Genomic DNA, 14,126 nt, shown 5'->3' on the forward strand with positions numbered 1-14,126 from the left:
TTTTGTTTAAGTGTTTGTTTTTGTTTTGTTTGTTCATTAATTTTGTTTCTTTATCTTTCACATGTGAGTGAAACCATACAGTGTTTGTCTTTTTCTCTCACACTCGTTTCGCCGAGCATCATACCCTGTTGGTCCATTCATATTATTGAAAAAGGCAGGATTTCATCTTTTTTAAAAAAATTTATAACAAAATAGTATTGACTTATGTATAATTTCCTTTGTTATTTGTTAGAATAGAACATTATGATGATTTTTTGATATCTAGTAGTTCGCCTTTTTCTCTCCATGGCAAGCTTCACACCCTAAGAAAACCTGCCATAATACCTGAAATAACCTGCCATTTCAATACATATCTTCTCTAGATATAAACCTACTAGAAACATTTTGATAAGGATATTTATTTCTTGTTAACTTTTCTAGGTTACTTAAGGAGATATTTTCCCCTAGCCTGAGTTTTAGATGCACAATCAAGGAATCTCCAATTGCAAGTTGCTGACACAGTGTGTGTTTGCTATAAAGGGAGGCTAGAAGAACATGTGTAACTGGGAACATATGTTAAAGAAGCTAAATCTATCCTTGTCAAGTAAAGCTTTACACAAACACTTCATTTGAAATCATTGTGGAAGAAATCTCCAATTTTGCCAACATACACGTGTATAAGAAATTCTGGAATTATTAGATAATTCACGACTAGTCTAACCCCACCTGGCACTAACCACTGGCATGCAGGCACAACCTCTAAGGCAGCATGCGGCACTGCAGAGAGCACAGGATCATTGTTTAAGAATGACGACAGTGAGAACAAAGACGAGAAGGACCACGCAGGCACTTTTAAGCCAGCCTGGCACAGGGTGCCCAGGGCGGGCGCAGGCCAGGCTGCGGGTCCGCAGGGGCTTGATGATGCGCTCCCTGTGGGTCATGATGGCTCCGCGGGCCCCAGCCCAGCTGCCTGGCCCCTGCAGGCGGTACTGGTACGGTGTGCACGGTCCAAAGAAACTTGTCACAGCCAGCTTTGGATCCCACAGGAGGAGGGAGCACAGGTTGGGCTTCACCCCGATTTCTGAGGCAATGTCATCCATGTAGTCGACATAAAGCACTCTGAGCCTGTCCCGGGGGTTATTCAGGAAGCTGAAACCAGAATGGGCGCAAATCAGAAACTTCAAGTCAGACGTCCCTCTGTGTCCCTCCCTCTGAGCACAGCTAACTTATAACTATTGGATGAAGCTTGCATGAAGGGATGATCTTGGGGGAAAGCAATTAATAACTATTGATGATTTCACCCAAACAGTGAGAGATAAGAGTTTCTTGTTTTCAGTTATCATGGACTCAATGGTTTCTCAGCAAGTACTTATGCAGGTGTATCTTCTCAAATACAGGTGTATTGCCTCAAATGACTCCAAGGGTCTTGGGTTGTAGTAAATATGTTTCAGACAAGTTTTATATTATGAACAATATTCTTCTTTTTCTAAATCCTATGTTATGACCATGAATTTGATTCTCATTCAGGACATTGTCTCATTTTGTTAAACTGGTGGTGAGGACTATGATAGATGAAACTTGCAGGCTAGTTATTTAGGTGTGTGTCGTTAATTTGATGTATTAATTGATGTATTTCAGTATTTTTGAAATTCATTACTGATCCATCTTCTTAAAACCAACGTTACTCTTTGGTTGAAGCCTTTTGATCTTTGAGAACATGCTGTGACATTTACATTGTAAGTTCTCAACAGATATTTGTTGAGTAGAAATAGATTACTCTCCCAGCCTGAATGGTTGAGAATAATTTTCCATTAAGAAGATTTGGCACAACCTATAAGCTTCTGACTTCTCATCAGAAATTTAATTGGATTTGGTAGTGATTTGCCAACTCAATCCCCACAAAGATTTATTATTCCAGCTTCTTAGAAGAATGAAAAATCTTTCATTTCATCTTGCATTTTCATATGTTTTACATCTCTGAGACTATGATTTGACATACTTTCATAATTATATGCTGTATCTAAGGTTTCACTAACTTTAACCAAAACTTTGATGATTTCTTAGTGGGCCATTCTGTATTCATTCCATCCACAAACCTTTCATTTATGACATATGCTTGGGTAAGAGGAAATGGAAAGGTTGAAAAGCTGAAACCCCATCAGCCAAATAGACCCAGATTCTATGATGAGAAAAATTAGAAGAAGGCTTGATAGTCAGACAGTTGCACCTGAACACTTTTCACTTTCAACAAGAAGTATCTTACTGTGCTTCATTTTTTTTCCTTTTCTTTGTAATATCAGCCATCATGTCACTCACTGAAGGTAACTTGTTCAATCCTAGGAAAGAAGTTCCAAATATGAACAATCGTAGAAGATAGTATTTCAGTAGGAACTATATACCCTGAGAAGTCAGTTTGGTGGAACATTATGTTGAGATACCTGGGGAGTGAGGGAGGTGTGTCCTGGAGCTACTCAGATTTGCTCTCCACTCCTTTCAACAGGAACATGAACAAAATCATGTCTTTGGAACCAATGTCTGATGAGTTCACAGAACACAAAGCCCACAAAGGAAGATGGACTGAAAGGAGACTCATCCGATGGGTAAAACACTAAGTAGCACGAGGGTAGTCTCATTATCACAATATTCTCTTTCCTTTTCCTTTAGATAGTAAGTTATATTTTTGAATTCATGTTATGATGTAGTTTGCAAGCATGTATTCTAGCTACTAATGGTGATTTGCTGTATTCTGATGGTTTTCATTGAAGAAAGATTTATTCTGAACTTTCCACCTTAACTCAGAGTAACAACTTTCTGTAACTGTCCTTTATTCCTATGATGAATAGCTCCTACATTTTGAGGAACAAAGAAAGTTCCACAAATACATGGGAAATCTTTATGACAAATATCAGATGGTTTAACTTACATATGGAATATAGAGAAACCAAACAAAAGTTAAAAAAAAAACCCACAAAATTTGCAAGCTTTCCATAAATCTGAGGCATACAGTAAAGGATGGGGAGGGAGAATATACAAATAGGAGAAGGAGGAGCATAAGTGACTGTGGTGATGGTTCATAGGTGTCTGTACAGTGGTGGGAGAACTACTGAGGGGAGCAAACAATTACTGTAAATAATGAACAATGAAGTAAAAAAATTAAAAAGAAAATTTGGGAAAAATTTAAAGGACATGCAAACAAATATACTGAATCATTACAATGGGAGTGGCATAATTTCATAATGGTAGGGTTTGAACTGGTTTTCATTCATGTATTCTCAACCTTAGAATCAAAGATATTATAAAGAAGAAAAAGACTTATACTAATAATATTTACTCTTCATTTAATCAATATTTATTGAATGCCTTTTGATTACCTTCAAAGGTTAACATGCTTAGTTGCTCATTTTCTGCTACCTTGAAAAACTCATGTAAGTATTCTCATTCATAAAAGGAAATTGCACGATTCAGTAATATGTCAAGATCACCTGCCAGTATGTGGATGAGCTGGATTTTAATTCTGCTTTTATTTGACTCTAAAACCCTTGGTCTTTTAGTTGTGGTGTGTGTACTCTGTGACTGTACTACAACTGACCTTTATTCTCATATTATTTTGAACTATGTCGACAATCTATGTCATTTTGACATAGACTCATTTTGGAGTGACACCAGCAACCCTGGATAAGAAGAATAAATGCTGTTTCCCACCTTTACTTTAGGTTGAGGTCTTCCTTCTATTGATTTCACATTCTATATGATACAATATGCTATGATATGTTATGATTTAATATGATACTATGCTAATACTATTCTATACCTTCTATACTGTCTATTCCTTATATAAAAATATACTACTGGTCTAACTTTCTAAACTATACTTTCTATTATTTCCTTGCTGAACTTAAAGAATTATTTGCTAATAAGTTGTCTCTTGGTGATAGCTTAAGTTACAGCTTTTTTTCATCTTCAGTTTCATGTAGAAATCCTGAGGATTAGCCTTCAAACACCAAAGCAACATATCTCAAGAAGCAGAATTTCAGAAACTAAAGATTCTTTCAGATGTATTTTGCAGTGGAAGACCTTTGCAACACCTCTGAAGTCACACCATCTGCAGTTATTTTCCTCAGTATGCATATAAGGTCAGCATATACCTTTGAATACGTGAGCAGCCCATCGGCTCTGGATTTCTGATGTGGGGATGACGGCGCCCACTGGCTGGAGGATGCCAATGAAAGCTAATGTTGGCTTCTCTAGCTGAGGTGGGAACACAAATTTAAACATGGTGTATTGATTGTCTAGAACCGTTGAATCACTTTCCAAAAAAGGAAAAGAGAATTTGTATCCTGTGGCGAAGATCACAACATCAATGTCTTCTTTTGTGCCATCCTCAAAGGTGACTGATGTCTCAGTGAATTCTTTTATATTTGGTTTCATCACAATTCTTCCAGAAATTATGTGATTGGGTAGATCATCACCGATAGTAGACTGGTGGTTCAGAAATCTAAAGAGTAAAAATTGAAATTCTGAAAAATTTATCTGAGTCTTCTTAGAGAGGTGTTGAGCTGAGAAAATGCTTAAAATAGTTTTAAGTTGAGCTAAAATAAATGAAAGAATTTCATTTTTTGTCTTAAACAATATCTTTTTCCTTTTCCTCTTTCTAAATTATTTGGTGGTTAAATGTTCTATATCTTTCTACATCTATCAGAATGCGAATAATATCTATTAATGTTTATTATAGGAAAGAGGAGAATTTGAAACTTGGAATATAAGCTTATACCAGTGATATATTAATATCTGATTTCTTTAAAAATATTTTTTTGGGGCCCTCCCTGGTGGTGCAGCAGGTTAAAGCATAGCACTACGAAGCTAGCTGCAGCCACTTCACGAATTCGATCCCTGGCCAGGGAAGTGTTTCACATGGTGTGGTAGACCTCTCCTGACCCACCCGCTGCTCCCCTCAGCAGTGTTCTTTGTTGCTATGACTGTTCTACTCCCCACTCTGTCTCTGGTGAATCCTCTCATCACTCCTGAACCCCAGTTCTTTATGAATAAATGAATCAATCTTAAAAAGAAAAACCCAATTTTTTGGAGTGATTTTTGAAAAGCGGTTACCATGTGTTGATATTGGAAATGGACAATCAGATCATATTCTGATTGCAATTTTATATGGAGAAACTACATGCCATTTAATACATTTATCAGCATTAATTTTGACACAGCTAGCAGTCCCTTCATTTTTTTTTTTTTCCATTCAGCAGCATCCAAGGACTGATGCAGCTGAACCTTGTGATATCTGATGATATCCAGGGATAAGATGAAGGCCCTGGGCTCCCACATGGAAACCTGAATCTTTCTTTTGGCCTGGAAGATGGAGTTGTTTTTAATGACATAGTGTACCATCTGCCATTTGTCCACTAAGTGAAAGTCTCAGAGTCAGAAGAAGTGTAAGCAGCCTGAAAAAGTGAAGGGTGAAGACGATAGTGCCCCCACCACATCCTAAAGCTCAACTTCTTTCTTCTAAGGTGACTAGAACAGTCAAAGAAACCCAAGGAAATGCACAATGGTGAATATTCTCTTATGACAGCTGGAGTCTATTTTCAAAATGGTAGAACATGGACTCTATCCCATCCTTATATCCCAAGTCTGACTTGCTGACTCCAAAAGACAGACAGAGGCAAATTACTTTTTAAAACCCTTAGATCATACCTGTGTTTAGGTTGCAAACCATAGACATCATGGTTAAATCGAGCATTTAATTTACTCTCTGTCCATCGGTTCATTAAGAATGCTGGGTACAATTTGTTGAGGACGGAGTTAAAGCGAGTGAAGAGAGCAATGTCCATGGGCATCCCATTATCCCAGACCCGGTTCCAGACCCAGGAACCTGTCCTCGTGCTGAGAAACATCTAGAAAATAATGCAAATAAGTGAAAATTACGGCCTCATAATGTAACCACTTCTTCTTCAAATAGGATCCTGTTCTCAAATCTTCAAATATGTTATTTGGTTCATGAGGAGAAATAGACAAGAATTCTCTTGCTCTTTTAGCTAGACTAGTTCCTTTGTCCTCAGAGACAGGTAGACCAGCAGATATATTTATATTGTTTCAAATATTCACACAGATGCATCTAAATATTGATGATTTCTTAGGGTCTCCTCAAGCCTCCCTCTGCATCTCACTCATCACCCCTTTGATCTTTCTCCAGAGCAGTGGTTGATGTCTGCAGTTTCTTAAGTCCTAACTTCTGGGAAACACATATTGTAAGAAGCTAGAGATCAATAAATTGACCATAAAATTCCACTCATTACTAATGACTGTGTAAAATATCTGGAGCACTTAATTACTTATGTCCCTAGAAATATTTGAGGGAATTGGAGTTGGGTGATTGTGTGACATGTCATATCAATGAAAAATAGAGGGATTTGAAAAAATGGTACTTAAAACCTTTTTGTTTCCTTGGATGTCCATTTTTAAAATTCTTGGCTTGGCCCTCCCTGGTGGCGCAGCGGGTTAAAGCACAGCATTGAGAATCTAAAGCCGCTTCCGCATGAGTTCGATTCCCACCTGCCCCGGAGGTGACCACATGGTGCGGCAGACCTCTCCTGACCCGCCCGCTGCTCCCCTGAGCAGTGTACTTCGTAGATCTGCCTTTTCTGTTCCCCACTCTGTCTCTGGTGAAGCCTCTCGCTGCCCCTGCACCTCTGGCCTGTACCCCAGTTCTGTATGCATAAATAAATAAATCTTTAAAAAAAAATTCTTGGCTGAGCTGATAAAACCTACACGCTCTGGTAAAAACAAAAAAAATATGTCACTCACTATGCTTTGGTATATTTATTTGATTCTCATATTTTAAAGAAGTTTTTGGGATGGATTACCATCTGCCTACCAAGCATTAGGTGTGGGGGTTGTTAATGGTCAGGACTGAGGCAGTGTGCACACATACACACACACACACACCACACATTTCATGCAATGCTCACATCTCAGAGGTCAGGGGCAAGTTGCACCTCAGGGAAGAGATATTTAGGAACCAAACCTGTGAGGTTACATGACTGAGCTCAATAGCCACGTCAACTCCAGAATTTCCAATACCGACCACAACGATTCTCTTCCCCTGAAATTTCTCGGGACTCTTGTATTCCCAACTGTGGATATATTCACCTTTGAACCTCTTGATCCCTATGGTCAAGAATAGAATTGTTCAGATCTTGGTCATTATTTTATTTTATTTCAGTGGCCAGTATATTCTGAAGCTTCTTATGAACTCAAAGACCATCCTACTTAAATCTCATTTGCTGGCCACTGATACCAGTTCAGTGCTAAAATCATCTGATAGAATGAATCCTTCTATAGTGTTGTTTTAGACTACAAATTTCATGATCAAACAAATCCCCAAGTTCGTAAGAAGATCAGATCTCTTTTTACTGATCTATATTCTGCCAAGTTCTCAAAGGGGAACTTAGCTCCTATTCAGGTAATACACCTTCCTTGTCATCATCCCTGTTTATTTACAGTTATGGCTGCGGACCCAGTTCCCTGCCTTGCTTTAGACATGAATTTCATCTGTGTCTGGCTGATAACCATCTCTGCTGGGCTTAGTACACCTTCCTGCTGCCCCTCTTCACTCATTCTCCTACTACGAACAAATGTTCCAATATAACATTACCACAAGATTTCAAGCAGAGAGGTATATGCACTTCCAACTTTTACCCACAAATTTTGCTCTGACTTTAACAGGAAACTTATATGGTAGAATCAAAAAGGCTGGTGGGGGTTTTGTAGTATTTCATCTTTTAAACAATGCTAGGATCTGCATATAGGGGTTTCTTTGCTCTTTCGGTGACTCTGGACAGTCTTAATTGTGGTTGGGTCCTGGCCCTGTTCCTTTTCCCCTACAGAATCTGCTCCAAAACTTTTAACTTTCTTTCTCCTGCAAGCAATTCTTTGATCCTTACCTAGTGAATTCCTGGCATGGATTCAATATTATTGTTCACAAATTCTATTGTTGCCAAGTTCAATTATCTATGGGTAGATAGAATCCACATGAAATTCCTTCCTGAAGCTCTTTCCCTTCACCCCACTGTAATCCCTTTGCTCCCTAGAGATAATCCTTTCTTTTCTCTGTATCATTTTTATGAAACAACAAAAGTCGTAGGTGACTTTCTCTATATCTAAAATATACTGTATTTTTGTTCCTCCATCCCTGTTTCCTTTTCCCAGGAGAAATATTTCTCTTTTATTCCAAACTGGACTCTTAGTCCCTTGGGCAATGTGGGAAGAGACACAGAGGTCAAACAAACTTATGCATGATTCTTGGTTCTTTCACCACTTGTAATGTTTGTGATGTAAAAAATGGAAAGTGCTTTACCTATTATGGTGCATTGCTCCAAGCATAACTTAAAAGTTTCCTCTAAGGAAGGAATGTTTGAAAAATAACTTTAATGCTCTCCTTTGACTGTTTTCATTCCTATTCAACCTCTTCCATGCTTACTGAACATCTCTAGGATATTGTTGCATTGGGTTTCAATCATTCTCCCTCATACAGGTGGAATCTGCTTTTCCTTACTGTCTTTGAAAATGGCAACTCCACTGTGTAGACCAATAACATTACTGTTATCCTTGAGTTTTCTCTTTTGCCACAACTCACATGAAGTCCATCATCAAATTTTGTCAGCTCTGTATTCAAACTAAATTCAGGATCCAAGCACTTTGTATTTCTACTTCCTGTGTCTGAGCCATTTCCACTTTTTACATAAATGAGTATAAAAACCTCCTCACTCATCTCCCTGCCTCCATTTACCACTGCTTCCTAAAATTATTGGAGCAAGCCACTACTCTAATCTTCCAACCATTCCTGGCTCACTCAAAGTCAAAGCCAGTGTCCAAACAATGACCTTGAAAGCACTTTTTGATTTAGCTTACCATTCACTCTCTTTCCTGCTTTTTCCTCTACTCCAGCCATATTGGACTTGCCAGGGTTTTGATTGTTTTGTTCTCTGCTCAGCCTCTGATACACAATTAGTCCCCAATAGGTATCTCATGAGTGAATTTTGAATGGATGAACAAAGGAATATTTAAATATCTATTCAACTAACTAACAAAATAAATAATAAACCTCTCTTTTAACTATCTTCTTATAGTTAAAGACACTCAAAGCAATAGAATTTGGGGGCTCCTAGACCCCATAATTGGTATATGCAGAAGACTAAGTATCTGCATCTAGCAATAACCATAGAGACCTTATGTAGGTAAGTCACTCCTGCACCATTATTTATCAGGGTCCTTAGTGTTCCAGATAATAAATATAGTGGTACGGACTCTGAAATGCATGATGACACTAATGCATGGTGAACTATATTCATCCTGGTATCCTGTACATACACATTCAGGAATAAAGCTAAATTCAAATGTACTGTCTGCAGCTTTGATTCTACTATTTATCAAACTCTTACTAATACAAACTTATTCTTATATTTTGCCTTTCAATTATAGGAAATATAGCGCTTTTTACTTAAAATAGCTCAGAATATCCATTACTTTAATCAGGAATGATACGATTGATTTTGAAAATAGGGTACTTTTAGAATGACAACTTTCTACAAAGACATCAAAACCAACAATGGTAAAACCTCAATAAATTAGTGTCTTCCCACTTATCATGACATACCTGGAAAGCTCTCGAGTGGCAAGACAGGCTCAGAATAAATGCCAGTACACACCATGATCCCGTCAAAGACATGGGACTCCTGCTTCCCTTCAGTCTCCACCACCACATCCCACTGTCCCGTGCAGGAGAAGTCCGGGCGCCTCCTCACGCTGCATACCCTCGTCTGGGAATGAGACAAGCAGACTCGTGACCACCCTTCCCAGCTGCCCTCCTGCCCAGGAACCGCTGACCTCAATAGGGAAGATGGACTCCATCTACTCTCCTCTGGGACTTCATGAGACGTTCTATTCAGCTGGCTTCCCTATGCTTAACGCAAGCAGGTAGACTTGGCTCCCAACTGTCGTCCTGAGTGAGGTTAATGGACAGCCCATTCCAGTTGCACAACCAACCCCCCATGTTTTGCCTCCCGAGGGAGGCAAAACGAGGAGCTCTTGCCGCCTTCCCTGGAGACATAGGGAACCTGGCTCCTGAGGCTGAGCGGACACTTCTCTGTGCTTCACCCTGGCCTGGTTCCCCTCTCTACCAGGATGTTCCTCAGTGTGGAGTGGTCTCTGCTCACTTACCTGGAACCGGATGTGCTTGAGGAGGTGAAAGTGCCTGACGTACATCCTGAGGTACTCCATGAGTTTGGAGTTGTGCATGTAGTTGGGAAAATGGGCGGGGAATGGGTAGTCGCTGTAGGCTGTCATCTCCTTGGAGGTGTTGCTCGTGGCAGATCTGTAGATACTTGGCCGGCCACCTTCAGTCTTCTCCTAGCAAGACAGAAGGACACTCACTGGCTTCTGGAATCAAAAGTATGATGGTATCTAAATATTTCCTTAGTTAAAAACGTATTAAAAATAAAATAAGAGGAATCAAAAGTAGAAGTTGAATATTAACCCCCGTTACATGACAAATTAGGGAGCTCCTGCAATTAAATCTTCAAGCACAGAAAGTCTTTTTCCATTATCTTCATTAAGAGCGTCCAGAAGTAATAGAAGCTTATGCATTGTTGATGGGACTATATCTTGTTGTACCATTAAATAGTAGGAAGATTGCTCTAAAAATTAAAAGTTTGGCCCTCCCTGGTGGCGCAGCGGGTTAAAGCACAGCACTGAGAATCTAAAGCCGCTTTCGCATGAGTTCGATTCCCGCCTGCCCCGGAGGAGACCACATGGTGTGGCAGACCTCTCCTGACCCGCCCGCTGCTCCCCTCAGCAGTGTGCTTCGTTGATCTGCCTGTTCTGTTCCCCACTCTGTCTCTGGTGAAGCCTCTCACCGCCCCTGAGCCTCTGGCCTGTACCCCAGTTCTGTATGCACAAATAAATAAATCTTTAAAAAAAAAAATTAAAAGTTAAATAGTTCCATATTATTTATGTATTGAAGAATTACTAAAACGCTAACTTCAAGAGATTCATGTCTTCCCATGTTCACTTCAGCATTATTTATAATAGCCAAGAGTTGGAAATGACTATAGTGTCCACTGGTCTATCTGATAAATATATGTATATGTCTATTCACAATGAGATTATCACTCAGTTGCAAAAAACAACAAACAAACAAACAAACAAAACAAAACAAAACAAAAAAAAGAAAGAACCTTGCCACCTGCAGGATGTGGATGTGACCTAGAGGGTATTAATTTAAGTTAACTGAAATAAGTCAGATGGAAAAAGGGAAACACCATATAATTTCACACCATATAATTTCAGAAAACTGGGCCCTTCCTGGTGGTGCAATGGGTTAAAGCACAGCACTATGAAACTAGCCACAGCTGCTTCAATATGAGTTCGATCCCTAGCCCCGGAGGTGACCCACATGGCACAAAAGACCTCTCCTGGCCTGCCCACTACTCCCCTTAGCAGTGTAGTTTGTCAGTCTGCCTGTTCTGTGCCCCACTCTGTGAGTCCTCCGACTACCCCTGTACTTCCAGCCTGTACCCCAGTTCTGTATGTATAAATAAATAAATCTAAAAAAAAAAAAAAAAGGAAAACTAGTAAGTGAATTCAAAAACCAATAAATTTTTGGATGATACAACCAAATTTGGGGCTTCCAAAAGGAAAGGGGAAAACGGGATAGGTATATTGGATAAAAGTGTGAATTGTATGTGGAGGATAGAACTGGACTTTTAGTATGTACAGATATTAATTTACAATAATGCACATCTGAAACTTAATGCAAATAATGCAGTGTTGCTCAAAGAAATCTAAAGAAAATAACAACAACAACAACAACAAAACCCCCTTTGCTGGGGGTAACAAACAGAAGGATGTTAAAAGTGGATGGAAAGAAACAACAACAAATTATGAGAGACAGGAGAGTAAAGGAGGGACTCCCCTATATGTGCAGAGTTTGTGGGTCAGAGTCCTGCGTTGAGAGGATCATGAGGTTTGGGGTGTTCACAGTGATGATAGATAAAAACAGCATAGTCAGATTTGAAATTTTTATCCTTGTTTTTTAATTACAAAAGCAGCACATGTTTAATATAATTGTATAGAGAATTACAAGGCAGAATATAATCATGATGATCATTTTAAACACTTCGATGTGGTTCTTCTAGTCTTAGTCTCTCAGTCTATTAGTATCTCTTTATTACCTACTCACCTATACACATAGATATAGGCACATAATATTTCAGCATTTGCGGGTATGTTATGATTTATAAAGTGTGTCCTATACACTGCTCATTGCAATCCTGTGAGCACATTATCATCACTATTCAGGTTATAATAGGAATCTACTACATACAATTTCTGTTAAGTGTATTAGCACTATCTCTGCTTTTGTTTTAATCAAGATTAGATATAGATAATTTAATGTAGACTCCGAAGGAAGGAGGGCTTAACATTATTTGAGAAGCAGAAAAATGGGGCTTCGATGCACAGATGTAGCTACTAATAAAAATTATTTTGTTAGTAGTTGAAGGATAAACATGTGTAATACTTTGCATTCCAGTTTCCCAGGTATTAAAAATGCCTGTCACACATATAGAGGCTCAGACTTTCAGATTTACCTCGTATCTCCACAGTCCTCCGATGTCATCGCTTCCTTCAAAACAGGTGGGTTCCAATCCTACCTCCAGGCAGTTCTTAATGGCCCCTAACCCGCTGACCCCTGCACCAATCACTGCGATCCTCTTGCCTGGCATTGTGTCTTGTCTCAGGAGATTGTTAGGAGAAACTCAGAACTTTGTCAGCCTGTAATTTGTTCATATAATGCAAGATTATTAGTTTTCTCTTAAAAGCATTCCATTAGACATTCAAGGACTGGCTCACTCAAAGCTGTAAGGTTATTGATTGAGTGATAGAAACTCCTACTTCACACTTCACACAGCCTTTCTCACTTTCAAGTAGATTGTCTTCTCTTAAAAAGATTTGACTCTTAATTTTTTCCTATGACTTCATTTTCACATTTCTGTTTCTACAACTCAACTTAAGTGATTTTTAGAAATTTAGTGCAAATTTAGTTCATCCAGACATAGATTTTCTGCCATTCATTTAGTCAATAAGTATTTATTGGTTACACACTATGTATCAGATAAGGTAGATACAGCTGTGTGCAAAACAGACAGAGTTCTTTAATTCCAAAGAGGTAGGCTCAAGGCAAGTAAGTGAACACATGGTACACCAGGTAATATATTCTAAGGGAAACTGTATAGGAGATAATGATATGGACAAGAAGAAAGCTGACAGGAATCCAATAGGGAGAGTATTCTTTTATGTAATAGAGAAGGGCTTACTTTATACATGTAAGCAGAAAGTGAGGGACCAAGCATGTGTGCAATCTGAAAGATCATTTTAAGAGTCTGAATTACTTTTTCCTTTTAAGAATATATTTTAAATCCGAATGACTCTTAAAAGGAAAGACCTTGGGCCCTCCCTGGTGGCGCAACAGGTTAAAGCACAGCCATACAAAGCTAGCTGCAGCCACTTCATGAGTTCGATACCCAGCAGGGAGGTGACACACATGGCATGGCAGACCTCTCCTGTCTTGCCCGCTGTTCCCCTTAGCAGTGTTATTTCGTTGATCTGTCTGTTCTGCACTCTACTCTGTCTCTGGTGAATCCTCTCAACCGCCCCTGCACCTCTGGCCTGTACCCCAGTTCTGTATGCATAAATAAATAAATCTTTAAAAAAAGGAAAGATCTTAAATGAAAGATCGTCTTAAAATGAAAGATTATTTTAAAATATCAGAGTCTGACAGGTACACACTGAATTTTTGAAGAAAAACAAGAGAAGCACTGTGGGTGTGAGCTAAAGGAGAGAAGGATATAATGAAGTTGGAGGAGAATTTAGCAATAGTATCATATAGATTCAGAATGTGTCAGCTGTCTGAGCAGGCAGGGAACTTTTTCAAAAGATGGGGCAAAACATAATCTATGGCTTCACAGTATCAACAGGTGTTAACTGTAAATGCCTTTGAGGAAACTTCTCTCCTTCTCTACCTATTTTTACAAAGTTATGTTCATCCTCTCCCATTTAGTAAAGCCATAGGGTATTAGTTTTCT

General features: G+C 39.0%; 1 protein-coding gene across 2 annotated transcripts; it reads right to left on the reverse strand.

The window, feature by feature from the left end:
- Positions 1 to 757: 757 nt before the first annotated feature.
- LOC101632665 (dimethylaniline monooxygenase [N-oxide-forming] 5-like) lies at positions 758 to 12,767 on the reverse strand. Of its 2 annotated transcripts, none has more exons than XM_004688099.2 (8): positions 12,633 to 12,767; positions 10,204 to 10,392; positions 9,641 to 9,803; positions 7,010 to 7,152; positions 5,680 to 5,879; positions 4,125 to 4,474; positions 2,243 to 2,315; positions 758 to 1,128 (listed from the first exon to the last, which is right to left on the reverse strand). In XM_004688099.2, the coding sequence occupies exons 1-8, from the start codon at positions 12,765 to 12,767 to the stop codon at positions 774 to 776; spliced, it is 1,608 nt and encodes a 535-aa protein (XP_004688156.1). In that variant the 3' UTR covers positions 758 to 773. The 2 variants fall into 2 exon arrangements, with proteins under 2 accessions (XP_004688156.1, XP_012584422.1); XM_012728968.1 differs by having other exon boundaries at positions 758 to 1,176.
- Between the last annotated feature and the right edge of the window lie 1,359 nt (positions 12,768 to 14,126).

Source organism: Condylura cristata, unplaced genomic scaffold (genome assembly GCF_000260355.1).
Source record: "Condylura cristata isolate star-nosed mole 26May11 unplaced genomic scaffold, ConCri1.0 scaffold00024, whole genome shotgun sequence".
In the NCBI taxonomy this organism is placed as follows: Eukaryota; Metazoa; Chordata; class Mammalia; order Eulipotyphla; family Talpidae; genus Condylura; species Condylura cristata.